General features: G+C 37.6%; 4 protein-coding genes and 1 pseudogene across 14 annotated transcripts; 3 read left to right on the top strand and 2 right to left on the bottom strand.

The window, feature by feature from the left end:
• Nucleotides 1-336: 336 nt before the first annotated feature.
• LOC131023241 (uncharacterized) lies at nucleotides 337-4,379 on the top strand. Of its 10 annotated transcripts, none has more exons than XM_057952807.1 (5): nucleotides 337-559; nucleotides 1,067-1,123; nucleotides 1,224-1,504; nucleotides 2,188-2,992; nucleotides 3,165-4,379. In XM_057952807.1, the coding sequence occupies exons 3-5, from the start codon at nucleotides 1,427-1,429 to the stop codon at nucleotides 3,914-3,916; spliced, it is 1,635 nt and encodes a 544-aa protein (XP_057808790.1). In that variant the 5' UTR covers nucleotides 337-559; nucleotides 1,067-1,123; nucleotides 1,224-1,426; the 3' UTR covers nucleotides 3,917-4,379. The 10 variants fall into 10 exon arrangements, with proteins under 10 accessions (XP_057808790.1, XP_057808766.1, XP_057808802.1 ...); XM_057952783.1 differs by having other exon boundaries at nucleotides 2,185-2,992; XM_057952819.1 differs by having other exon boundaries at nucleotides 370-559; nucleotides 1,258-1,504.
• A 2,911-nt stretch (nucleotides 4,380-7,290) lies between these two features.
• On the top strand, nucleotides 7,291-11,568 carry LOC131023231 (uncharacterized). 2 transcript variants are annotated; one of them, XR_009101449.1, is made up of 10 exons: nucleotides 7,337-7,493; nucleotides 7,650-7,710; nucleotides 7,817-8,041; nucleotides 8,478-8,659; nucleotides 8,791-8,965; nucleotides 9,066-9,274; nucleotides 9,339-9,464; nucleotides 9,529-9,632; nucleotides 9,763-10,026; nucleotides 10,220-11,568. XR_009101449.1 is itself a non-coding variant. In XM_057952775.1 (9 exons), the coding sequence occupies exons 1-9, from the start codon at nucleotides 7,454-7,456 to the stop codon at nucleotides 9,916-9,918; spliced, it is 1,278 nt and encodes a 425-aa protein (XP_057808758.1). In that variant the 5' UTR covers nucleotides 7,291-7,453; the 3' UTR covers nucleotides 9,919-10,043. The 2 variants fall into 2 exon arrangements, 1 of the variants encoding a protein (XP_057808758.1); XM_057952775.1 differs by lacking the exon at nucleotides 10,220-11,568 and having other exon boundaries at nucleotides 7,291-7,493; nucleotides 9,763-10,043.
• LOC131023225 (GTP cyclohydrolase 1-like) lies at nucleotides 10,154-12,222 on the bottom strand (annotated as a pseudogene).
• Nucleotides 12,223-20,205: 7,983 nt separating this feature from the next.
• On the top strand, nucleotides 20,206-21,404 carry LOC131023219 (uncharacterized). The gene is made up of 3 exons (XM_057952763.1): nucleotides 20,206-20,655; nucleotides 21,025-21,146; nucleotides 21,222-21,404. Exons 1-3 carry the CDS (start codon nucleotides 20,408-20,410, stop codon nucleotides 21,251-21,253), a joined length of 402 nt encoding a protein of 133 aa, XP_057808746.1. The 5' UTR covers nucleotides 20,206-20,407; the 3' UTR covers nucleotides 21,254-21,404.
• Nucleotides 21,405-21,458: 54 nt separating this feature from the next.
• On the bottom strand, nucleotides 21,459-26,092 carry LOC131023212 (cyclin-C1-2-like). The gene is made up of 10 exons (XM_057952756.1): nucleotides 25,774-26,092; nucleotides 25,166-25,217; nucleotides 24,950-25,056; nucleotides 24,285-24,324; nucleotides 23,436-23,480; nucleotides 22,873-22,994; nucleotides 22,671-22,782; nucleotides 22,250-22,294; nucleotides 21,839-21,986; nucleotides 21,459-21,735 (listed from the first exon to the last, which is right to left on the bottom strand). Exons 2-10 carry the CDS (start codon nucleotides 25,195-25,197, stop codon nucleotides 21,637-21,639), a joined length of 750 nt encoding a protein of 249 aa, XP_057808739.1. The 5' UTR covers nucleotides 25,198-25,217; nucleotides 25,774-26,092; the 3' UTR covers nucleotides 21,459-21,636.
• Between the last annotated feature and the right edge of the window lie 499 nt (nucleotides 26,093-26,591).

The following is a 26,591-nucleotide window of genomic DNA, read 5'->3' as shown; positions in this document are numbered from 1 at the left end:
TATACTTAAATTACCTTATTCTATTTTTATTTTTTTTGGAATTCTAACTGTTACTATCTATAATTAATGTGTATTTGATTTTAATTTCCATAATATCATACTCTTCTTTGTTATAACGATAAGAAATTATCGACACTTTTGTGTAATGTAACCATACTGATATTTAGAGTAAGCGATACATTTAATTTTATTGATATTTGAATCTTTTTTATATTTTAAAAAGAATTAATAATTATCATTTTTATTTAGTGGTTTGTTGTCACAATGAGTCCTCATCTTTAGTGGCAAAATTGCTCTTTCCATTTATACTCCTACAAAACACGTTTCTTTCATTCTCCATCCGCTATAAATACAACCTCCCTCATTAACATCTTTCTTCTTCCTTTGGGGTTTCCTCAGAGGCGGCCCCTTCTCAGAAAAAAAAGAAGAAAAAAGTTTGAAAATTGAAAATTCCTCGCAGGATCTGAGGATCACGAACTGAACACACTTAGTAGCAGAAACCACAAATTGATTATGCTTATTTGTTTATACACACGAACAATTTCTCAGAGAACGATAGGTATGGGATGAGAGAATTCCTTCCTCAGATTTCTCTTCTTCCTGTTCTTCGATGATCTTCTCTGTTTGTTTCGCAAACAAGTTTAAAGAACTCTTGAAACTAGGTTTCTTGAATCCTTTTTTTTGTTTTCAATGTGGCTAATCGCCACCTTTTTTGTACAACCAATCATGAGCTGTCCTAATTTCTTTTTCTCAATCGGTTTCTAAACTTCTTTTTAATCTGTTTCTAAACTTTAGATTATTATTTTTTCTTATACATGGACTGATTTTGATCCGCATTAATGTCTGATTCGTTCTTTCCCAAGAATCCCAAGGTTAATGCAGCTCGGTTCTGCAGCTCGGTTTGAAAACACATTTGGACTGAAATTCGCAAAAAATATTGATTGATATAGAATTCTAGGGTTAGGATTGAAGTGTTAAATAGTCTACTGTTTGAGTGCTACCTTTGATTTGTAGTTTTTGATAGTTATGGCGTACTTGATTAGAATTTTGCATAATGAATGGGCAGGTGTCAGATGCATTTATGGTATGGTATAGTTGGTTGAAGTTTGGGAATTTTTTTCAGGTGATCTTCTTATATAAACTGGCAATTGTTATTGGAGTTGAAAATCAGTTGATCATAATGGTTGTCTTAAGTGTCTGCGCTGTCTTGTTTCCTTGTCCAGCAATTTCTGTTGCTGAGTTTTGGATGTTTGACAGTGAGGGTGTGACGGGACGCCATGTGTTAATGGAAATGAGTGCAAGGACATGGTGCTCCGGCAGCATAGTTCTATCTGGTCGGCTCCTGCATTGGCAAGTTCCGGCCAGAAAATAGGAAATCCTTACTCGTTGGAGAGAGGTCCCAGATTCTCCTTCCTCGTCACTTGCAATGTCTCGCTGTTTTCCCTTCCCCCCGCCTGGATATGAGTTGAAGGGTACACCCGATGATGTGAATTTGATCATAAAGGTTTGTGGTTTGTGTGATCTGATCTGATCAAGTGGCTGATATGTTGAACAATTTATTCGGATTTCAACTCTTGGATCATGTTGCATTGTTGATGTGTGATACTTGAAGTTTGTTTTGAAACATTGTGAGGGTGACATGTGTTGCTACCATTGAATCTAGAGTAAGCTATTCGCCATGATTATCCACAGCTCATGTTGAATAGTTTCGACAGCTGAGAAATTAGGGCTCTTAGCTTTTGTTGGGATGATTTATGTCGCAGCACCTAAGATGGTAATTGTAGCGAACTAAAAAGATGTAAGTTCATTGGAGTCTTGGACAATAAGTAATTCAACGACTATGTTCTTAAGCTTCATTATCTGTCTGCCCGTTGTGTGTGTGTGTGTGTGTGTGTTGACGTGTTAGCATCCCTTGGTCTATAGAAAGTTCCCTCGAACGAAATGGTTAGATGTCATGCAGAATTTGTTACACCTTATTGAAATATTTCATCCATTTTTTTCCTATAATATGTTGTGTCAACTCGTGAATTTGTTTCTCTACTGCTCTTCAAAGTTTAAACACGAATATATAGGATGAGCTAGTTAATCATAAGAAGCTCCTTTCAACTTCAGTTCTTGTTTCATACTATAAGCTACTTGGTGTTATCTTCAGTGCTATCTTGACATAAGGTGTAACATCATCAGCAGGAGAAACAAAAGCACAAGAAGCACAAGGATAAGAAGGAGAAGAAGGAGAAGAAAGAAAAAAGTGAAAGAAAGGATAAGGAGAGAGGTGAAGATAAACACAAAGACAAGAAGGATAAGAAACGAAAGCGTGAGAAACATAGAGACAAGAAGGATAAAAATAAAGATAAACCAAGTTCTTCTGCAGAGAGAAAACTTGTAGGGCCCTTGGAGAACCAAAATGATCAGAAACTTGTTCCAGATAGTAAACCAACTATTAGAATCCAGGATGAGAGAAGTGTTGTCGAATTGGGAAATAGAGTTAAAAATGACGGAGCAAAGGGCACGCAAATGGTTCAGAAAATCACAATTTTGGAGAAGGAAAAGGCCAACTTGCTGGGTAAGGTGCAAGAGAACGGTAATGGCAGGTTGGCTATTAAGGATCCGAGAGATCACAGTAGGACAGCTAATGGTCAAAGTCTCCAAGTTGATATGAGGAGTTTGGGAAATGGTAGGAATAGTTATGGTGAAAATCAAATTAAGGTTGAGGAGGGGAAAGAAAGGACCGGATACGGAAACATGGTTGCAGGCGGAGGGGATGCTAGCAGGAAGGCAGATCAAAATAAGAATACGAAAGCAGAGGACAAGAAAGGGAAGAAGGAGAAGAAAAGGGAGTTAACGGGATTTAGGAAAGACGAGGTTAAACAAGAAACCAGTAATAGTAGTTTTCTAGAATTTCACTCTAACATTCCCTCAGATCTTCTGAAGGAGAACAATGACTGCCAGGGAAAGCTTCCAAAACTAAAGGAGTTGAATGGCTTCTTACATGGTGAGTTCTTTCCTTTTTCGGAGTTGGTTAAGTAGCATGCAAAAAAGTCTCTTTCTTTGTATTGTTGCAGTGATTGATAGGTATAGACATAACTCTCCTGATTAACTTACATAAATATTCTTATGTGTGAGTTTTGTCCTGCTTTTACCTAATATATTTTGTGTCCTCTTAGCCAAAGACAATGGAGTTCGACCCAATAACATGTCCAGGCATACTATCGCGTCTCATCAAGTGGGAAGTGGTTTTCGTCCTTGTCAAAATACTATAAGCATAGGGGTGGTGGGGAAAAGAGCTGTTGTTACAGATCAGAAGGTGAATGGCAAGCTTTCATCTCCTCAATCGGTGATTGATAGCGTAAGGAACGTTGGACCTTGCCAGACTGCAGCTGATAACACAAAAACTGAGAATGGTAGGGTTAATATCAATGCTCGTGTGGTCAGTAATGGCGTTATCTCCCCCCACATTGTCCGTATTCAGAGAAAGATGGAACCATGCCATACTAGCAGCAGTGTTGCAATGGCAAAGCAGATAGCCAACAACGGAAAAGCTCCACCCTCTCATCCACTTGTGGAGAATGGAGGGAAAATGGCCGTGCAAACGCCGGATGCTATCCATGAGACGAGGGTGAATGGTTCTTTAGAAGGTAAGAAACACTCTTCGTCATCTCTGAAAAGAAAGGAGAAGGTGACCACCACCACCACCACGAGGCCTCCTCATCCGGATATGAAGTATTTGAGCGAGATACTGACTGTTCCCGAGGTTGAATGGGCACAAAGCGATGATCAAGAATGGCTGTTTGAGTGCCAAGAGTCAGAAACAAAGAGGCCGAGATTGGCCACCCCGGAGACGAAACAGGTCTGGTCAGAAGCCGTACATTTGGAATCTGCAGATGTTACCGCGTTACCATACGTCATTCCTTACTAAACGGGATCAAGAAATTTTGCTTTATTTGGATCACCCGCCTCAAATTGGCAAGAGAGCCACACCAGGTTTTTGGTAGAGTTGCTATCGTGGTTTCTGCTGCAACTCTCTGCTGCTGCTGCTAAGTGCTAGTGTTGGAGTCGGGCAGTCTTGCCATTTCTGTCATGCTACATCTGCAGAGAGAGAGAGAGAAAGAGAAAGAGAGGGAGGGAGAGATTCGTGCATACTTTCACATGTTGTTGAATCTTGGTTGTGGGAGGAGGGGAGCCTTTTTAGCTGTGAATTCTTGCGACGTCGGCAGAAACAGGTCGGAGGAGCTGTCGATGGTTGTCACCGGTGCAGCGTGAGGCAACTGCGAAGCCCCCGAGGATTTCAAGGCCCCATACATATACATATAATTTTATATAATATGCTTAGAAAACAATTATGTGATGATAGCTTATTGGTTGTTTAGCTTTGATTTTCATCTTTGCTGCTCCACTCTTGGCAAAACAAAAACGAATATAAAATCCAAAAAATATAGAAAAATGAAAAGATCCAAGAATAGTAGGAGAGAAAATCAAAAGGAAAATATTTACAATATTTTGGATATAGCGAAGGAAATTGATAAAAAGAAAAGACTAACTACTACAATACCAAAATTGAAAAAGAAATAAAGCAAATATTATCATAATAGAAAGAAGAAAATAATGAAACAAATAGGGGAAATATCACTTTTTGGCCCATTGTTTGGGCGTTTTTTCAAAAATATCCTATTCTAATGGTAATTACAAAATAATATCCATCGTTTAATTTTTTTTTTGTTTGTGGGCCGTAAAAATAATCCGGCAACCGGTAATTGACGTGTTCCAATCAATTGCCATGTTGACAATACATATGGAATAAAAAGAAAGAAAAAAGAAAAGAAAATCCACTTAATAAAAACGCATCTAGAAATGAATTTAACATCATATTCTCATATTACGTTTTCTTCCTTAAAACCTATTCTCTCTCATTCCGACGCCGCCGAAAGAAGCTGCAAAGCTAGTAAACAGCAGAACCAGTTCATCAAATACCACCACAAGCACAAGACCCATGGATTGCTGGGGAGTAGCATCAAGTGCAGGGAATTCGAAGATCCAGCTACTAAAGCAGAGATGAAAGCTATGGCAGCCAAAACTCTACGCTATCTCTGCGTAGGAAACTTAGCCATATGTCGAAACATAACATAGCCATCTGCATTGTTATGCCTTGCCGTCCTACTAGAGAAGGGGGAAGGCAAAGTGAAATACAATTTTGCCATGGCATTGATGGAGATTGGAAACCTAGCAAGAATGTTCTGAGCGATTGAGACGAGATTCATACTGCCATTGGTGAATCTCCTAGACGATCAAGAGCCAGAGGTGAGCTACGAGGCGGCGCTAGCGCTAGCGCTGAAGAAGTCTACGATGCTCGATTCCTAAGCGTGGCGGCGACTAAGGAGATGGTAGTTGGAAGGGGGCAGCAGAGGGGGAAATGAGAATGGGGTTCTTGTGAGAAAACGTTATTGGGTGTAAAATTTCTGCTGTTTTCTTTTTCTCAAATGCGCTTTTTCTATGTGGAATTTCGGTTGTTTTCCTTTTTTTTTTTTAATTCCACGTATACTGACAACATGGCAATTGGCCGAAACACGTCAACTATCGATCGTCAGATTATTTTTGCAGGCCACAAATAAGAAAAAAAAATTAAATGATGAATATTGTTTTGTAATTGGGGTAATTGCCCCTAAATACATTATATTTCCCCATTTTTCTGGAATTGCACATTACTTTTGAAATCCACCTCCTAATACATCATTTTTTTTTTCTGGAATTGCACATGGTCAGCCAACCACCAATCGGAAAAATGACGTGGATGCTGGAAATGCAACATATACACGCTGAAAAATAAATTTTAATTAATGTGACAGCCATGTAGAAAAATTAAATTATTTTTTTTGCTATTAAATTCTAATTTTTAATATTTTAGGCTCAAACCCATTTATTTCCCTAAATTCTAAATTTGTCCACATTAGATTACACAATTCAATTGTGGGAATTCTTTTAATTAAATTTGTCCTTGTTAGAGTCCAGAGGCTGCAACAGAAGGCTTGCTCAAAACACCTGGATGACTAAAATGCGCGATGAATCTATTAATTTTTCCAGTTCCTGGTCCGTTAAAAATTTAGCATAAATAACACATAACCATTCATTAATGAAGCAAAAGCACTCATCTTTATACTTTTTTGTGGTTGCAAAAAGCAATGAGCAACTATATATCAATAAGATCACAAATAATAAATTGAACTAAAGCACAACTATATATGATTATATGGAAATAGGTAGAAGGCTTACTCATTTTTACACGTCTTAAAATAAGCAGAGTGGAGGAAGAATGACATGGCCCGAAAATGAGTGGTTTAGTTCATATTAGATAATAGGTGAAATCAAGACCACAAATTTCCAGATGCGGCTGAGCCCGCCTCTCTTGGTCTTAGTGGAATGGCTGGAGCAGAATGGCTAGCTAGGGCAATTTTAAAATGGGGGGAAATTGTAAAATTAGGGAATTTAGGGGAAAATTGGGGATTTGAGAAAATTTAGGGGAATTTAGGGTAAAATTGTAAATTCGAATTTAATAGCAAAAAAAAATTCCTGCATGACTGCCACATCAATTATTATTATTATTTTTTTCCGGCGTATATATGTGGCGTTTCCGACGTCCACGTCATTTTTTCGATTAGTGGTTGGCTAATCATGTGCAATTTCAAAAAAAAAAAAAAGTGATGTATTAGGAGGTGAATTTTAAAGGTGATGTGTAATTTTAGAAAATGGGGAAATATAATGTATTTAGGGATAATTACCCCTTTGTAATTATTCTTAAGATAGAATATTTAAAAAAAAATACGTAAATAATGGGTCAAAAGTGATATTTACCCAAATTAATAATGGAGTATACCAAGAAGTGAAATAAACAATAGTAATGCACTCCTAATTTTCTGTTCCCAGCAGTCAATTGGATTTAATTAAGTCACAGTGACGATTTGTATTCCGCATATATTCAAATTTTTTCAAATGCAAATTAATCTTGAAGAATACTGAGAAAAATTAAATGAACAAATCATTGGCCGGAAAATTCCAGTTGACTACCATCATAATAAAATAATTCCACAATTCCACTTACATTTTTTTTATTTATTGAAACTAGATTAGCCCTTTTGCAGTGCATGGTAATAAATATAATAAAATACATTATTGTTTAAAATATTTAAATGTATTAAATGAAATTATATTATTAATTTAAGATCTCTTATATAAATACTCCATATATAGATTCAAAATTTATAAAATAACGGACGTATATATCCATAAGATAGACATCCTAGAATACAAATTATTTGTATTTTTTTAAAGGAAAAAACAGTAAACTACCACGTCATGTCACTTAGAGGTGATATCCCAGTTGAGTTCGGATTCTACTCTTTTCACTCTCTCTCTCGCTGAGCTTCCTTTCTCTCTCTAGAATTTGGAGTGAGCGAGAGCGATCATGGGTGGCGATAGTTTCGGCTCTTCTCCCCCTTCAACTGGTACATGATTTTGACTTCTCTCACTATGCAAATGCACAACACACACACGCACAAACTTTCTATGTAGTAGTATGTCATATGTATATGCATTTTTGAATTTATGTTTGTATCTCCTGTATATTTGGTGATATAGGTAAATATTTCTGTTTTTTGCAGAGGATGTATCGTTATCCAGCCAAGGTTTCCCACATGGCTCCGTTAAGTCCAGTGCTTCAAGGTGCTTTAATTTAATGTTTAATCAAATTTTGGAAAGAAAAATCCTAGTTTCCTTGATCAATCTGATTCCAATAGTTGTGATTTCGTGGTGTAATTACTGTGGCCAGTGGAGATGAGGAGTGTTTGTGTCATAAATTAGAGAACGGTTCAGTGATCAACTGCGTGAGGGTTTCTGATTCCGGTGATTCTTCGGATGCCGATCGTCTTAGAAATTCAATTCGTGAGGCCGCTGAGAGGCAGAAATTGAAGGTTTACACAGAAGTTTTGAGGAGTTATGAGGATTTGCAGTCTAAGATTGAGCGGTTCGAAGAGGCCAAAAGTACAATTTTGAGGTATAATTAGTGTTTGATGCATCCATGACTTTTGTTACTTTAATTTGAATCCAAGATTTTGAGGTATAATTAGTGTTCATGTGGTAATTTGCTCATCTCGTTTTGGTATGTGATCTTCACGGTCATCGGAAAAGCTTGCATATTTGGTCGAGCTTTTGTTTTGCAATGAAAATTTTCTGAAAAAAATGCTCTGCATTTAGCTCAAGTGTGGTTACTTTGACTGCGGGATAAAGAGAACTCTCTAGTTGTTTTGGACATTTTGAAATGTGATTGCTTTGTTCATTGGAAGGCATACAAGATATGTATGTAGCTTGGTACTATCGATCTTCAAATAAGGCGTAATAGCTTTGATTGTGGCTTTGATCCGTGTGTTTAGAATGACATAGCTTTGTAACTTTAGCTTTGATTGACTTATGTGATGGTGTTCTCGTTTCAGCTATACTCCTGGTTCATGGGCTGATAAAGCTTCATGCATGGACTTGAGAGAGTGTGACGTGCCAAATACTACCTCATTCTTAGTAATCGGCCCCAAGAGTTCCGGGAAGAGCAGCCTCGTTAACAAAATCTCTCGGGTTTTTGAGGATGATGTGTTCCAACCTCCAAGAGCCCAAGTGTCATGTAGACATTCATATCATCTCGCCTTCTCTATTCTACCTATTTTCAACCTCCAGATTTCATCAGCCATGCTACTTATTTTCATTTTGTATTTTTTCAGCCATTAAATTTTGGATTCGTCTGATCTTAAACAGGTAGCTCTTCTCCTGAAGACGGGACCTATTTCCTCCATGAGTACTCGATTCCAAGAAATTCGGGTTCTTTCTGTTTGTACGACACTCCTGGTTTGTCTGCTGACTCCTCCAAGAACCTAAAAATGATCGAGCGCTGGATGACACACGGTGTCCACCATGGGGAGCTGATCATAAGGTGGTCTTAAATTCTTGATATTGCTGTTTTAATAATTCTTGACTTCATGCATGTGGAGATATCATTTTATTTTGTTATGTTTGATTTTATTTTTTAGCAGAGAATCCGACAGCAAGACTTTAAAAGCTCAGTTAAAGTGCAGAGCTCGGAGGGGCTTCTTTTCCGGTCAGGTAAGGCCTATTGACTTTGTCATCTTCGTCGTGAACGGGCTATCTGTGTTGGAGTCGATGAACAGCGCTGATGAGATGAAGAAAGCGTACTCTCAAATGATCGGTGCAGATATCAAGAATCCATTGTTGTTGTTTAAAGGTAACCAATCCATCGTTGTATGTTCTATTTCCTTTGTGCTTTCACTGATTTTTTATCATCTCAGACGACAAGCCTGCTATCGTGGTAACGCATGGAGATTTACTGCCCATCTCTGATCGCGTTAGGGTACGTGTTTATCTTGGAGAACTGCTCGGTGTCCCTCCAACGGGACAGATCTTCGACATCCCAGGTACGAGATGCTGTCATGTGCCTCACTCGTAGTAAGACTCATTCGCCTTCACTTGTTCTTGCAGAGAACGATGATCCAGCCACCACATCAGCAATATTCGATCTGTTGTTTTACTGCCTCGAGCGAGCTGACCGAAACCTTCCCGCCAGAGACCTGTTCACGGACAAGGTTTGGTTTTTCTCTCCCCCAAACTTACGACATTGTTTCAGTACAAGAATATTGACATGATTCTTCTCTGTGAACACTTCGAGTTCGCTCTGCTGCTCATTTGGACGTTAATGGCGAATGTGGTCTGCAGGTACGCACCGTAGCAAGTTTGCTCTTCTGGATTGCTGCAGCAATCATCATCATCTGGGCGATTCCTGGCCGCCACCGTGTTCAGCCACGAGCAGCGCCGACTCTGCCACTCAAAGTGGATTGGCATAAAATTCGACATTTGTGGTTGGAAGATTAGGTATTTTGTGGGTAGCTCGTTTCCGTTTCAGGCAACATCCTAGCCTGGGAACCTGTAATATAAACCAAGTGCCTCTGAACTTTCTGGTTGGATTCAATAATTATGAAGGTGGTGTTTACTTTTCATTATTGATAAACTATGAGATTTGAGTATTTTTATCTTCATTATTAGGAATTTTCTAATTAACCCTTTCAATGAGATATAAATCAAGGTTAACCCTCAAAAAGTAAATATATGTCAACAAAAAGAATAATGGGAGTCGATATTAAAAAACATTTTCGAATGCAACTTGTTGCTACAGAGATGCAGGTTGGTTGGAGAGAGAGCTGAATAAGGGCTCTCAAGAATACAGCTAGACTAAACACTCTTTCCTAACGTAAATCAAGAATCAAGAACACCATGATGAAGCTGATGTTGGAATTATCTGCAAAAATTTGGCCCTTGCCGTAGGATCAGTGGAGAATCGACCAAGCACAGCAATGGTGGCAGTGCTGCTCCCTAGCTTCTCAATCCCTCGAGAGATCATACAAGTATGGCTAGCTTCGACCACGACTATAACATCTTCGCCCAAGATCGACGAAGCCACCTCCGCTATCTGCCTGGTTAGCCTCTCCTGCACCTGCAGCTTGAACCCATAGAACTGCACCACCGATTGCAGCAGCGACTTCCCCACGGTGCTCATCACGCGGCTTGAGCCATAATAACCTACGTGCACGACGCCGTGGAACGGGAGCAGATGGTGCTCGCACTGCGACCAGAATGGCATGTTGAGCTCAGAGCAGACGTGGCTGAAATCCTGAGGCAACGTGAGAGCCGACTCCCGCTTGCCGCCTCGAACCAACCCGTTGAGCTTCATGTCCATGTTCGAGTTCTTGAAGTTCATCAACCAGTTGACGAATCGAGCCGGGGTCCCCACGAGATCCTCCCTGGACGGGTCCTCGCCCAGAGAGTATAGGATTGAGGAAACCGCTGCGAGCAGAGACGGATCCGGCGCGGCCATCTTACAGATGGCCCGAGACGGGCACCAGAATTTGTCAAGTGGGCTTCTGGAACGGGCGTCGTCTGCGGTAAGGCCTCTGAAGCCTGAGGAGGCCGAGGAAATCCGTCCAGATACCAGCCTTGTCGTCGGCAAAAGCTCCCGATCCCGACATGACCGATAACCTGACGCATCCTTGGCGGTTGGGGAAATGGATGTGAGAGGAGTGGAGGACGACAGCGACGCCTGTCGGGGTGATGGTGTGCTGCAGAGCCGTGCAGATTTCATCAGCCGAGGCGCTGTGGATGTTGGAGGCGCTTGGCGAAGACTTCAGCAACTCGAGAGAGCTTGCTAAGGCCCACAACACGGTGGCCGGATGGGACGTAGCCGACGTGACACTTGAGCTGGAAGGGAAGCAAGCAAGACTCACAATGCGAGAAGAGATCGAGATCCCGGACAATGACTAGGCCGCCAGCTCCGCCAGCAGAGCCCACGCTGCTCTCTACCCCAGCTTCAGGAAACAAAGCGCCGCTAACAATATCCTTCACGTTCTGATGATACCCTGGACAAAGTGTTACAAACAACAAACATTCGAATCCCATTAACAAAGCAAAGTTTAAGAGATGTGATTGGATCAAACAGTAATGGAAATCCAACTCTTTGCACCTCACTTCTCAATTGATTTATAAAAAGTAAAAACAGCTTCAAAGTCCATTCATCTACCTCGAGTCCCATCTCTGAGGGCGGCGGCGACACGAAGAGGGGTCTTACGAAGACCTTCGCGGTTGATATCCTCACCCAAACCCTGCAACAATACTCTCACAGCATCCTCAATTTCAGCCTCTCTCTCAACACTCACTCCGTAATCATGGCATTCACCCAAAACGCCCATTGAGAGAGAGGGATCGGGGATATGTGCTTGCCAATTGTTGAAGGAGCTATGTAGATAAATAGAAAAAAAATTGTAGGGTTTCGGTTGAGCGTGAGAGAGACAGAGTGTCCAGTTTCGCCCTTTTCTCCGCAACCGAGATTCTGATTGCAGCCTTACCAAAACTGGGACACAGATTTGATGGTGACCTTCATTTCTAGCACATGTTTTCTTCTTCGGCTACCCCTAGCGCCACCGGTGGCCCTCACCCTCACATATGCGTCGCCAGAAACGATAAAATCATATGGGTCACCAGCGGTAGCACGTGTGTTGTACGTGTTGTACTGTAAAAGTATGTAAAGTTAAAAAATTCTGAAGATACACTTCATTTGGGCACGGAGGTTAAGGTGAGGTAATTTAGAGAATAAAGTGTAGTGGCCCACATCATTAGTGTATTTGATTAAGGAGTTAATTAGGGGCTTTATTTACTTTACTCTCAACTCTCTCTCCTCATCTTCTCCGACCACCACCGCCACCGCCGACCATCACCACCGCCACCTCTGAAAATCAAACCCAGAAAATCAAAACTAGACCACCACCGCCACCGCCGACCATCACCACCACCACCTCCGAAAAGGCGAAAATCAAACCCAGAAAATCAAAACTAGAAATCACAAATTATCCAAAAACTTTAGCACCAAAAACTGATTTAAAATTAGCATCAAAATTGCAAATCTGTGACTGCAAAATAAAAATTGGCAAAGAACAAACAATTCTCATACCAAACAAAACCATTCCCATTCTAAAACAAAAATTGGCAGAAAGTGGGAGAATGTCGGCGGAGATGGAGGGTTTCAGAAGGAGAGATGTGGCCTCACCGCTGTTGTGCCGTCGAAAGGAAAAGAGAGGGGGATGGGTGGCGGCTGTTCGGCCGGATATGCAGAAGCAGGCGGTGGCCGGAAAAGGAGAACAGAGGGGGATGGGCGGCGGTTTCAGAAGGAGAGGGGCGCTCGCCCTGTTTCCAAATGAGAGAGAAAGAGAGAGGGCGAGAAGAGGGTGGATACCGCCGGTCTTCGTGGGGCGGCACTGTGGTCAGGGCAACGATGGCGCTGTGGTCAGGGCGGCGATGGCTCTAAGAGAGCCGAACTCAAAATCGGAGAGAAAGAGGGGTGTCCGGCGGCCCTCTGCCCCAGTCAGTGTGTGTGTGAGCGGTCGGAGGCTCAAGATCTGGGGCGGCGAGAGAGTTGGAGAGAGAATATCTGAAATTAGAGTGGAGAGAGTTTGAGAGAGAAGATCTAAAATTAGGGGTTTTAAGTTATGTCTAATTATTTCTATTTTAGGAAGTGTGTCTTTATTATTGGGACAACCCAATAAGAAAAGTGTGTCTTTAATATTGGGACGGAGGGAGTAATTTTTACTATTTTACAAAAGTCACGTGTATGAGTATTCCTGGACTATTAGCACATCAAAAATCAAATTGTACTCCTTGAAAGTTACGTGAACGAGGGAGTATCAATATGCAAAAGTCCCCCGCACTTAACAATGCCACTTTCAATCTTAAGTTGCCATATGTAAAATTTTGATTGGATTATCAGATTTTCTTTAGATATAAATTAATATTCTATTTATCTATACACAAAATCTCATGTACACCGTCGGATGTACCGTATATTCGGGTTGACCCGTACCCAAATTCTGACCTAAATCGTGTAAGTGACACTATTTAATTATATAAATGATACTGTACAATTTTAGAATGTTATAGTATCATTTTTAATCTCATAGTGTTATTTAAAATATTATAATGTCATTTACAATCTTATAGTATCAATTACAGAAAGTGTCATTTATATTTCTAAATAGGGTCAATTATACACAATGTCATTTACAATGTTATAGTGTCATTTATACGCAGTATTATTTATATAACAGAATAGTGTCAATTACAAGCGGTATCATTTGTATAACCGAATAGTGTCATTTACACGATTTGAATCAGGATGCGGGTCAGGATCTGGGTATGGGTGAACTCGGGTATACAGTACACCCGAGTGTACCCAAGACCACCTCATATCTATACAAAAGAATCTTACTTACCCTTTTTTTTCATGAAAAAAAATTCATTTTACTTTTTGAACTATTATATCATATATTTTCTTCTATATTTAGTTATAAATTATATTTTTATTTTATTTTTTAACTAAAAAAGTGCCTTTGTTCTTTTTTTTTTTTGTCATTACCCCTACAAATTGTACATTTATTCTACTTACAATAACTTTAACAAGTTTATTAAAATTCATGTCCACGCTTAAACGAAACTTTATTTCGTAGACGGAGGGAGTAATATTTTTTTAAATAAAAAATATATTAAAATTATATCCAAATTTTTATTAATTTTTGCTCTGTAAATAAAACTTAATTTTGTTATATTTTCACATACAAACTAAATCTCTCTCTTCCTCCACAATTTCACATTTTCTCTAGTTTTTTTTTTCCTCATTGATGTATTTTCATTCTAAGTTATGAATCAAAATCATCCCAATTATTTTATCCAAATTCCTAAAATCATCAAAATTCGCAAGATTATCCTAACTCTTAAGATTATGCAAATTTTACATTTATCTTACTCCTCATTTTTTTCAAATTTCGAAGACTAACCAAATTCTCAATTTTATCAAACTCATTTTTCTCCAAATCTAAGTCAAATTCTTATAGCTCAAAGAATTTCCACATCAGAAAATCTTTCCCACAAGTTGTTCCTGGGTGTTCAATATTGTCCAAACAAAATTCAGAAAGGGGTAAAAAAAATATAACTTGGTATGTGAAAGAAGATGTAATCCTTATGTCATCTTGGATCTATGCTAGCGAAGATAGTATTCGAGGAAAAAATCGAAAGGAGGAATCGCTTTGGGCACATGTACATAAATTATATCACAGAACTTAAGCAGAAAATCTCAATGAGCTCAATAAAAATGGAAACAAATGAGTTGCTTTTTGCAGAGAAGCAAACACTCGAAGAATGAGCGGAATGAGCGACAACAATGTTAAGAAAGAAGCTCATTTCATTTACGAAGCAAGTGGCAACAAGTTTCTATACTTGGTTGTATTTAATGAAGTTATGAGTAAATATCCTAAGTGGAATCTTCATGATACAACAAATGTTTTTCCTCATCAAAGTGAAGATGTTGATGATCAACAAAGTGGTGGCAGTTCGAAAAGATCAAAGACTTCAGAAGATGGGGGATTTTCTATCCCCTCCAATCCAGAAACTTCAACATCTGAACAGTCAACTACAACTCGTCTTATTGGTAGAGATAAGGCAAAAAGAAATAAGGGTTCACAATCTGAATCTGTTGTTGCTGCAGAAATTCATGCAATGAGACTCAGTATAGATGTCCGAAGCTGAGTTACTCGAATCAAACTAGAACGCGAAAAGTTGCAAAGAAACGCAATGAAGATGAAAGAAAAAATATTGCTTCAATTGTTGGCGAAAGATCACTTATCTCCAGAAAACGAAGAGATGAAACGTCAACTAATTAAAATTGTGTTTGGAGAGTGAATGTATTTCAGTCATGTACTTTTTATGTACTTTTAGTTTTATGTACTTTCTATTTATGTTATTTTAGTTTATGTACTTTCTATTTATGTGATATTAGTTTTGATAAATTGTATTATGCATTTTTTGTATTTTTAATTAATGAAGAATTGCATTTTATCTACAGTTTACTACATGTAAAGTTTAAATACCATTGGATCCGTTTAACTATCCAAAGCACTTACCTTTTGTACAATCACGTCACGTGCATTTGTCCATTTCTGACATAGCATTATTTCCTACGCATGCGTTTGTCTATTTCTGACATAACATTATTTCCAACACATGCATATGTCTTTTTCCTAAGCAAAGATTGCATGCATTGGATTCGTATCAATTTCAAATCTATCCTACATTTCACAAGCATTCTATAAATATCAGATGAAACACATATCAATAGTACACAAAATCCTCACTCCTTGCTCAAGTATAACTTTTACCCTATTATTTTCTCATTTCTCATAATAAAATGTCTATCAATGAAAGCTCTTCAGTTGATCCAGACTCAAATTTTGATGTTTTCCATTCCAATGAACTTGAATGAAAAGAACGAGTTTATCAACAAAATCGTCAATTTGATAACATCATCGAGAATATGATCCTAAACTATCCTAATCTGATTGTAGGACATTAAATTCTAACAACTAGGAGAAGATATTGTGACAGAGAATGCGATATTGGTGCACAACGTTTGATCAACGACTATTTTGGTGTCAACCCAACGTATACTCCAGAGGTCTTTGGATGGCAATTTCGCAAGTAGAAATCACTATTTCTTCGGATAGTGGAGGCTGTTACTGCTAATAATGAGTTTTTTCAACAGAGACGAGATGCCACCGACAGACTAGGTCTTTCATCATTACAGAAGTATACCAGAGCCATGAGGGTGTTGGCGTATGGGGCATCATCCGATGTTGTCGATGAATATCTACGAATGAGTTCATATGCGACAAGATAAGCTTTAGTCCATTTTGTGGATGGTGTTATTTCTTGCTTTGGTGACACGTACCTCAGAAGGCCTAATGAACAAGATTTGGCAAGACTACTCTATGTTGGAGATCAACGTGGTTTCTTGGGCATGATTGGCTGTATTGACTGCATGCATTGAGAGTGGAAAAAATATCCTGGAGTCGAATAATATGTAGATAGAAGTGAAAAACCAATGATCATTTTGAAAGTTGTTGCATCATATGACTTGTGGATATGACATGCGTTCTTTAGAACACCATGTTCGTGCAATGATATTAATATACTTCACTGATCTCATATTTTTTATGATGTCTTAAAAGGTTGAGCACCAAAGGTTAACTACGTAGAGAATGGTCGTCATTATGATAAGACATAATATCTGACATATGGCATATATATGGGCTGTATTTGTTAAGTCAATTATTTCCCCACATATCCGAAAATACAAGTTTATCGCTCAACACCAAGTGTCTATCAAAAAGATGTTGAGCGATCATTTGGAATTCCACAAGCTCGATTCGCATTCTTCGACGCCCAAGTCATGTTTGGGACAAAGTTTTGATGAAAAAATTATGATGCCTTGTATCATCATGCATAATATGATAGTAGATCATGAACGAGATACCTACCAAAATTATTATGATCCAACATAATTTTTTTATAAATACACCTACAAAAGTGCAAATAGAAGATGGTGAACATTTCCATTACTCCACTTAATGTATGTGAGCTTGTATGCTTATATTATACTCCCTCCGTCCCGTTATAAATATCTCATTACTGTTGGGCACGAAGATTAAGAAATATGTAGAAGGTAGATAAAGTGGGTTGATGAAAATTATTTAAATATTAGGTATAAAGAGAGAATATATTGCAAAAAATGGAATAAGATATTTGTAATGGGACATCTCATTTTGGAAAATGAGACATTTGTAATAGGGCATGGGAAGTATATATATATATTAGTAGTAGTTGAAATCATTCAAATATATAATATAATACTCCCTCCGTCCCCAAAATAAGTTCCTCTTTGGGGACGACACGAGTTTTAAGGAAAAGTGGTAAATTGTATTGATAGTGGAAAAAATATATTATAATTAGTATTGAGAGTGGTGAAAAGGTGAAAAAGTATTATAATTAGTATTGAGAGTGGTGAACAAGTGAAAAGTAAAAATAAATAAAGTATTATTAGTGGTGGGGTAGTTGTCCAAAAATTAAAAGAAAGAAAGATGAACTTATTTGGGGGACGTCCCAAAAAGGAAAAAAAATGAACTTATTTTAGGGACGGAGGGAGTATAAAATAAAAATTATTTTCACCATTAAATTGTGAAGATTTAGAGTAAATTAATTATTTTGTGGAATGAATTAAACCAGTCCTGAATCTCATAGGATGGAAATTTTATTTTCAAAATTTATAATTTGTATAGCAAATTTATAATATTTGATGACAAATTCATAATATTTATATATACTTGAACTTATACATATACACATACATAATTATGTACATATTAAAAATCTCACAAAATTATACTTTCTCCGTCCTCCATAAATATGTATAGGTGCTTTCGACACACATTTTAATAAAAAATGGTTTAAAATATTGACAGTGGAGAAAGAGCTCTACATTAAGGATATTGAAGTAGATTGTGAGTATATAATGTAAGATAGAAGAGTAAAATTGTAAAATTTAAGTATGAGGTAGTGTCCAAAAATAGGATGTGTATAAATTTGAAGGACGTACCAAAAAAAGGGAACGGATGAAGTATATAATCATTTTTTGTAACTTTTAACATATTTTTTACAAACTTACAATTGCATTTTACAACGTTTTAAAGTAATGTAATACAAAATTATATAAATGTCATGTTTATTTGAATAATTTATTTTAAAATAATATGAAGTGGGTAGTCTATTTATTAAATAGAAGTTTTATTAAAGGAGCAAAGAAAAACCTAAAACCCTTGAGAGCACAGATGAACAAACTAAGGGCCGAGCCTCGTTAAAACCCTTTTAAGACAAACCCGTGAAGGGAAATCCTTAAAAGGAAAAACCCGTGAAGTGGGTAGTCTATAAGACTAAAAGCACCAATTATAACCTAAAATATTGGGTTAGTGACCTACTTCTGATCAATTATGATTTTTAACATAAAATTTAAGAAGTGTCAAAAAAATACATCAATTTATTGATTACAGTAATTTTAATATGAATTCTATTTTTCGCCAAATTAAAGCTTACTTAGCATGTCAGAATGTTGATGTGGACAAATCAAATTGTAGTAATTTTAACACGAATTCGAATTACCGGATTATATTAAATTATGAGATATTATTTTGGTTTCTCTCGAATTGTATCTATGAAAGTAAATAAAATTCGTGTTAAAATTAGTACAATTAATAAATTAATGTATTTTTTGACACTTGTCTAAATTCATGTTAAAAGTCCAAAATCGATTCAAAATCGATGTATTTATGTGTCAACAACCTTAAAATCTTTTCGAGTTAGACATGGATGCACCAACCGTGATAAGAGATTTCAACAACATGACAAATATGGCATTTTAAATCATTGTTTGACGTAAAATCTTTTAGAGTTAGGTACTATGATTTGAAAAGTCGATAAATGAACTTTAAACTAAGAGTGTCAAATAATGAATTAATTTGCAATTCTATTCTTAGCTTAGGAGTGAAGATTTAGGACGTATTTATAATAGTTGAAATACCAATAATATTTAAAAAATTATGTTTTTAGATTTTATGTTATGTACTGTATAATTAACGTGGATTATTTTATTTTAAGAAATAATTTATATTTTCTTATATTTAAATTATATTTAATAATTTTATTTTTTTATTCATTTAAAACATCATTCAATTCGATGCGCTCACCTTGCATCATACTAGTAATGAATTAATTTGCAATTCTATTCTTAACTTAACCAGGGGGCTTAGCCCACTGGCCACCGGGTCCTCACTTTAGTGAAGTGACCCGGGTTCGATCCCTCTTGGGAACGAATTGGAGTTTGGGGAGATATAAGGTGGATTTTGGTGAATGGAGAGATAAGGTGGTTCTTGGAGTGGATGGGGAATTAACTACTAACATCTAACATGACTTTGCCCGATCAAAAAAAAAAAAAAAATTCTATTCTTAACTTAGGAGTGAAGATTTAGGACCAGGGTCCTCCACGCTACACAACATGACAACATCATGTGCTACACAAAGTGTCAAACACGGTGCTTTTGCATATGTGATACTATGTCCCACTATTTTGTGTGTACCATCTTATATTACTCTTAATTTATTATAATTTTTAATTATATTTTTTTAATTTTAATTTATTATATTTTAATATTATAAAAAGATAATTAACAAGGGTCTCATCCAATTAGGATTTATAATTATTTATTTTTATTTATTTGAATTAATAATTGATTATTTGAGTTCATTAATTCAAAGTTAGGGTATATAAATTTTTAACAAGGCAGTTGTGCTCTTCGCTGTTGAAGGAGGAAAGTCAACGGATGTGTGTGGGTGTTGTACTTCAGTGTGATTGAGAAACGAGTTAGAAAGGGACTGCGATTCCTGGCAACGCCGCCGCCACCGCTGACATGCCACTTCCACCTAGACCTCATTTATCCTAGGCTAAGCAGCAGCGGCAGAGCTGCCGCCGTGCCCTAGCCACCCTCTCTTTCTCTCACGTTCAGCTGGACATCCACGGCATGTCGTCGCTGTCATCCCGACACCGCCCCTGAAAAAAGGAAAAAAAAAAAAAAAAAAAGAGGTAAAAACAATAAATGAGGTTTGTGGACGAGGAGGCTTAATTGCACCCAATTTGAAATACAAGGAATTTAATTGATCGAATTTTAATTATAGAGTTTCGGAGGTGATATAAGTGTCTATATAATAGCGGCTAAATTGCTAATTTTCTCCTTATTTTTCAAATAACTTTACAAATTATAGCATATATATATGAATATGTTGTTTTCGCCCCCTAAAAAAGGGGAGAAGTCAAAGATACCGACTCAAACCACATAAATAAATTTAAGCTGTAAAAAAGAAGGTGTCATCTTCAACCGCCGGCATGGCCTCAAACGACAATGGCGGCAAAAGCCCATCACTACACCCTATCCACCACCACCACTGCGGCGGCGCCCACCGCCATTACTTTTACGTGTCGCCTCGCTGCCCACTCCACCGCCCTATTCTGCAACCAAGCAATCACACTCCGTCGTGCTCTCTCTCCACCTCTCACCCCTTTGCTTCAATTCCGACCGATCCCCAATCGTCCCATCTCACTACGCATCCCGATCAGATATCCAATGATGCACAGTATGTTTTTTATCTCAATTTTTCACCTTCGCATTATCAATTGATTCTTTCCCCCCCCCCCCCCCTAAAAGTATTGATGTAGTAATTAATATTATGTGCGGCGTTTAGGGTTTCTGCTCGATGATTTGAGCTCGTGTGGGAATCTGCCATTAGATATTAATTTAGGAGCTTAAGCGCGGTGTAACTAAGTTGGTAAATTACTTGATGATTTTCACAAATTTACAGTAGCTTGAATTAAAGCTTTAAAAACAGTATCTTAGTACATTGCACTTTGTTATTATAATTAATCATATAACTATACTCATAATCGTGTTGATGATGATTCTTTACTAACACACTATGTCTATGTGTTGCATCTATGGATGCAAGGATGATTGATAATGAAATGGAGAATCTTGAACATGAAGATGAGGAAGAAGGAGATCCCATTTTCGTTCTTACCGATGAATGGAGGGAATTCTTCGCAAAGTCCGATGCCAAAAGGAAACTAGGTCTTTCATTATTACCTTTATTTTTTCACATAATTTGAACCTTAAATCTTACACCTTTCCATCGAAATCTTGCAGCGAAGAAGCAAGCTAAGAAGGGGAAGAAGTAGAAAAAGAAAACTCTTTGCATTTTGGATAGCTTAATTCTTGATACAATGGAGTGATTGCTCCATTTTCTTGTCTTTCTGAGTTCCAACGAACGTTTCAAGCTGGGATTTTTAAGTCTTTCTTGTACCTTAATCTTACCAAGCTTTGATCCCAGATGATCCTTGTGGATTACTATACCGCTTTTCAACTTTTATCTCAACACAAGCATGAAAAAGGCATTAGAAAAGTGTTGCCATTTTTAGATGAGCAAACTACAGAATGCCATTCGATACAATGATGTGGTGATGTGCCGTTTCAAGGCTCTGATTTTCCAGAATTATTGAACGTTGTGGAAGCCATTGTGCTGTCGCGTTTCTGCTGTTTACTACAAAAACATAGTGATTGATCATGGTAGCTTGTTCATTGCTGCACTAATCCTGTTGTCATCTGTCATCACTTTGTGGCTGTCGTAGAAATCAAGTATCTCCATTGCAATGTTTTTCACCTGCCAAATATAACAAGACTCAGAGACACAGCAGATTTTGTTTTTCTTCTAATTTTCATGTGAAATCGGAACGAGATAGGATTGTAACTTAAATCTGGCTTACCACGTTCATGTCAACACGAAGCTCTTCAAACCAAGCCGTGTTTTCTTTATCCTTCCAGACGCTTGCAATGTATATGCAGGCTAATGCGATCAAGTGAGGAGGGTGTACAAGAATCAGATCCATCTTGTACGTGTCGTTAACAAGTCCCCTGCAAAATGACAGTCAAAACGGACCATCACATCCCGATGCTACAGAATGCACGGGAAAGAAAGCATTTGTTGATACAAGGTTTCATCTCCTAAAACGATGAGCCTCTAAGAAAATCTGTGTCAAAAATCTAAGATTGATCAACCCATGGGGCGTAAAAAAGAGTTAAATGTACTTCGATTAATCAAGCATACTCGGGATAAACAGCTAGAAAAATGAATGTCTTCACCAGAAAAACAGCAAAAATTGAAGGGCAGCAATTACCAAGTTTGTTGCGTCGAATCAGTCATGCCAGCATCCTGAAGCAACCTGAAAATTGCAAGGTTACTGTTAGGATAAAGAATCTGTAAAGTTTCAGAAAGATTATCAGTTCCAGGATGCAAACATAATTGACATATTAGATAACTATAAATAGTTGAAAATAGGGAAATATATTAAACGCTACTGTTATAAAGAATGCAATTGTAGATATTCAAAGATAAATTTATGGAGTAACTAGTAAGAAAACAATCAAGATTTCACATTTTCACTCATCCACATCGACCAAGAAAATGCAAGTTGCTTACACATACTCTCATTTATGCATGTCTCATAAAAAATCGGTTCCCAAAAACAGAAAAAGAAAAGAACACATCATCAAGAAACAAGCGTTACTGATTTTCCATATTTAAAGATGTTAACTTACTGCGTCAGTGCTCGATAAGGATGGAATACAACTAAATAATAGTTGAGGGCTTCCAAGATTTTCATTTCCATCTCTAGTATCTCTTTAATCTCACACCGGTACTTCTCATCGCCTGCAAAAGAAAGGGTTGCTCTTGCCGGTTACCATACCAACAAGGAAAATAGCTGGATAGATAGGGGCATCTACATCGAAGTATATTTACTTTGTACTTTCTTGATATAAAAAGCAAGAAGTCTGGCCTGCACTGTGCTTTCTTCAGCTTTGGCTGCCAAGTACAAGCAAGTTGGAGCAACCAGACGCGGATTATATTCCGTCATACTTCTCCTGAAACCAAAAGAGCTTTGATCGCTCACCGTTGAAGGCCATAAAGAGATTTTTATTCAACCAAAACCAATGGATGGTATTAAACCTCGAAACATTTGTTTTAAACATTTGATCCCAGACTCCCACATTGTAGCTGGATCAGTTTAAGAATACTCACATTCGAAAGTTGGATAAGGGAAAGTATATTGCTCTAGTATTTTAAAACTTTTTGTTGCAACAAATAGGCAGGAAAACTAGCAATATCCTACCGGCTATATAAGCCTGTGACACAAATTGTCGCTTTGGTTTCTTCTAGGGACAAGGGATGAATGGATAAAGTTTTATGTTTATATTTAATTCAAACGTCAGTGCTCCTCCCACGTGAAATTCTTCTATCATAGAGAAAGTGAGAATATCAAGCAAAAGATTACTACCCAATATCACAAAATAGAGATATCATACCTGGTATAGACACGTCTCATGTATGTAATGGCTGTAGCAACCACCCTGCGAAGTTAATTAACATGACGGATCTATCAAATTGAGTAGAAGCGGAAAAATAGATGCAGTAATATGATCGTGCAGAAGCACTTCAAATCAAATTTTACGAAGAACTTGGGTGCTTCATTTTTTCAAAATGGTGACTACAAGCCTTTATTACAAAAAGAATATTACTGCCACTGGAATGCATTAGGAATGTTGCTAGACAACACCTACAATACTAGGAGACAGTATCTAGGGGTGGACCAGTTCCAATTTTGTTGAAGTTCAATAGATATACTTCGCAAAGGCTTCACACCACTCCACCAACTGATTTTTAGCTGCACGAGTTATTAAGCAAAATAGTAGCTTGCCTTAAAGGGATGCCTAAAGTGAGTAAAAGTACCAAGTTGTTTACAAAGTGATACCATTGAGGCAACTAAGAATCTCGTCTCATCTGACTCTAAACCCCAACAAGAATCATATTAGCTCCATAATAACTGAACCATTGAAAGAGAGCATAAGTGAGCTAAGGGTATAAACATTTGCCCTACATATGAAGCTTTCTCAATTCCGGACACCCCAGATAGAAAAACCGACTATTTCACCTAGCAGTTAATAACTGCAAACCTCAATCAACATAAGACAGAAGGTTCAAAACTTCTTATGCTATACAATTTTAGTTTTTCCATTCACATGAGTAAATATATTCTATGTCCATAGAAGGCAAAAAAGGGATGTACCAAAAGGGCTCAATGCCTATGATATAATGATCAGCATTAGCTGTGGTGAAAAGGAAACAAATAAAATCTAAGGAAAAAAAAAACTCACCTCTGCCGCACTTTGATATACTGTGCCAATTTCACAATATCTGTCGTCATAAAGAGAGGACAAAAACGAAAGCCAAACAGTCACTACGATATGATAGATTGTAGATTGATCCACCAAGGCTATTTGGCTATTAGAGCAGAACATAGCAACATTGTAATAACACACAGCATCATAAAAAACATTATGAGCCGAAAATAACACAGCATATGATAGTAAACAAATAACAAAATTTGATAAAATACGTTTTTGACAAATTTCTCAAAAACCAGCTACTCCGAGTAAAATACATTCAAGCAAAAGAAAATTGTTCTTTACCTTTAAGCATCATTTATAGACACACGCCAAAAGGATTTTTCACACTATTCATGATCATCACAACAAAACTCATCTCCATAACCTTAAGAAGAAGATACATTCAAGCAAAAGAAAATTGTTATTTTTCTTTAAGCGTCATTTACACACACACCCCAAAAGGATTTTCCACATTATTCTTGATCATCACAACAAAACTCATTTCCATAACCCTAAGAAGAAGATACATTCAAGCAAAAGAAAGTTATTCTTTTTCTTTAAGCATCATTTTCCAACTGCCACATAACACACACACATTCAAAGGAATTTTCACACAAAATCCATCTCGGTAACCCTAAGAAGAAGAACATTACAGCTGGAAATATGGAATTTGATGAGCTTGCAATCTTCAACAGTTATGCCCCTTTCTTTATCCAGTGGATGCACCACATCCACCTCTTCCGGGTCAAGAAGCTGCTTGCTATTATTCAACAATCAAACCCAACCAAATATAAACAAGAATTTGCAAGAAATTTGACAAATTAATTGAACAAAAAATGTGGGGGAAAAGGCGCAGCTTGAAGACTTACTAGTGAGATGAAGTCCAGAAATTGGCAGCCATAGCTTTGTAGCTGGATTGATCTGTTTTTAAAGATTCCGTTCAAAATCGCTTCGAGATAGTTGACTGGTAGGGCTGTAATTGGGTCCCGCAGTTTACCCGCGGGAAAATTATGAATCCCCACCCTACCCGACCCTCTTGCTGCTGCGGTACCCTTACCCCGTACCGCTGCAGGAGCAGCGTACCGCTGCGGTTGAGGGTACCCTCACAGTCAGCTATTTTTTTTAATTGTAATTTGCGGTTTTTGGTCCAGATGGAGGGTATTTCGTCCCGCGAGAGGGTATTTTGTCCCGCATTTCACAAAAAAAATTGAAACAGAATTCTGTCTTTGATGTAAGATTAACAGGGTGTTATGAGTTTGAAGGAACTTTGGCAGAGTTTGATACAGCAGTAATAAGCAAAAAAATAAATCTCTACCAATATATAACGTGACAAAATGGGAATCAAGAGGAAGCTACAACTCAATCACTAGGGAATACAGCCATTTCTCTCACATATAACAATAAGTCGATTTCTTAATTAAAATAATTCTTCACTCATTTCTGCATCTTAAATAATTCAAGTAAACTGAGAAATTACCTTAGTTCTGCCGGAGACGGGAAGAGGCGGGCAGCGCCGGTGGGCGATGGTGGCCGCGCGAAGGAAGAAAGCGTCGAGGGGGCGGCGACGTGCGAGCGCGAGGCAGCGGAGACGGGCGGGCGCGATGCAGCGTACTCTCAGCAGTCAGCAACGTACTCTCAGCGTACAATTGTCAAGCTACAAAAAATTGAGGGAAAAATCCAGATTTTATCTCTGTGTACTTCTTTATTTTCACTCAGTTTGATTGCGATTTTGAATTCAACGCTTTTATTCTCGGTTTCATTTTCTTTTTAACCTTTTTTTCACTATAAAATATAGAGAGCTAAAATTAAACCCAAACACAAGGATAAAATGAAGAAAAATAAATGCAATAATAAAAATAATAAATCTATGCAGCCACGTTGTGGTCACCCACAAATTAGTATAATACGTCATCCGTTTCACTCCAATAGGCTCACTTCTTTTGATTTATTTAATTTATTTTTTAATAAAAATTGGATTTAGTTATTTTATTATATTCTCTACGTTGTCCTATTTTTTTTTTCGAATTTTTATTTTTAATTTATTTTTTAATAAAAATAAAAAAAAAGTTATAAAAAAAATACTCCCTCCGTCCACGAAATGAGTACCCATATTTTCTTTTTCGTCCGTCCACGAAATGAGTACCCATTTCCCTTTTTGACAAGTGTACCCCACACATCTCTTTAATTAATTCACTCAAAAAAGTGGGACCCTTAAACTATTCACACTATACTCCATACATTTCTTAAAACCCGTGCCGTCCACAAATGGGTACTCATTTCGTGGACGGAGGGAGT

This window comes from Salvia miltiorrhiza, chromosome 1 (genome assembly GCF_028751815.1).
Source record: "Salvia miltiorrhiza cultivar Shanhuang (shh) chromosome 1, IMPLAD_Smil_shh, whole genome shotgun sequence".
In the NCBI taxonomy this organism is placed as follows: domain Eukaryota; kingdom Viridiplantae; phylum Streptophyta; class Magnoliopsida; order Lamiales; family Lamiaceae; genus Salvia; species Salvia miltiorrhiza.
Note: the sequence above shows the minus strand (reverse complement) of the source record. Positions and strands in the feature narration are given on the sequence as shown.

What these genes read in the sequence shown, in the direction of transcription:
- LOC131023212 (XM_057952756.1), bottom strand. Translation starts at nt 25,197, where the DNA reads ATGGCTGCCAATTTCTGGACTTCATCTCACTA. An exon ending in TTATATCAAGAAAGTACAAA is followed by an intron (nt 22,783 to 22,872) that starts GTAAATATACTT and finishes TTTCTTTTGCAG; the next exon opens with GCGATGAGAAGTACCGGTGT. An exon ending in CCTTATCGAGCACTGACGCA is followed by an intron (nt 22,295 to 22,670) that starts GTAAGTTAACAT and finishes TGCAATTTTCAG; the next exon opens with GTTGCTTCAGGATGCTGGCA.
- LOC131023219 (XM_057952763.1), top strand. Translation starts at nt 20,408, where the DNA reads ATGGCCTCAAACGACAATGGCGGCAAAAGCCCATCACTACACCCTATC. An exon ending in CAGATATCCAATGATGCACA is followed by an intron (nt 20,656 to 21,024) that starts GTATGTTTTTTA and finishes TATGGATGCAAG; the next exon opens with GATGATTGATAATGAAATGG. An exon ending in CGATGCCAAAAGGAAACTAG is followed by an intron (nt 21,147 to 21,221) that starts GTCTTTCATTAT and finishes GAAATCTTGCAG; the next exon opens with CGAAGAAGCAAGCTAAGAAG.
- LOC131023231 (XM_057952775.1), top strand. Translation starts at nt 7,454, where the DNA reads ATGGGTGGCGATAGTTTCGGCTCTTCTCCCCCTTCAACTG. An exon ending in GCCAAAAGTACAATTTTGAG is followed by an intron (nt 8,042 to 8,477) that starts GTATAATTAGTG and finishes TTCTCGTTTCAG; the next exon opens with CTATACTCCTGGTTCATGGG. An exon ending in CATGGGGAGCTGATCATAAG is followed by an intron (nt 8,966 to 9,065) that starts GTGGTCTTAAAT and finishes ATTTTTTAGCAG; the next exon opens with AGAATCCGACAGCAAGACTT.
- LOC131023241 (XM_057952783.1), top strand. Translation starts at nt 1,427, where the DNA reads ATGTCTCGCTGTTTTCCCTTCCCCCCGCCTGGATATGAGTTGAAGGGT. An exon ending in ATGTGAATTTGATCATAAAG is followed by an intron (nt 1,505 to 2,184) that starts GTTTGTGGTTTG and finishes TAACATCATCAG; the next exon opens with CAGGAGAAACAAAAGCACAA. An exon ending in GTTGAATGGCTTCTTACATG is followed by an intron (nt 2,993 to 3,164) that starts GTGAGTTCTTTC and finishes GTGTCCTCTTAG; the next exon opens with CCAAAGACAATGGAGTTCGA.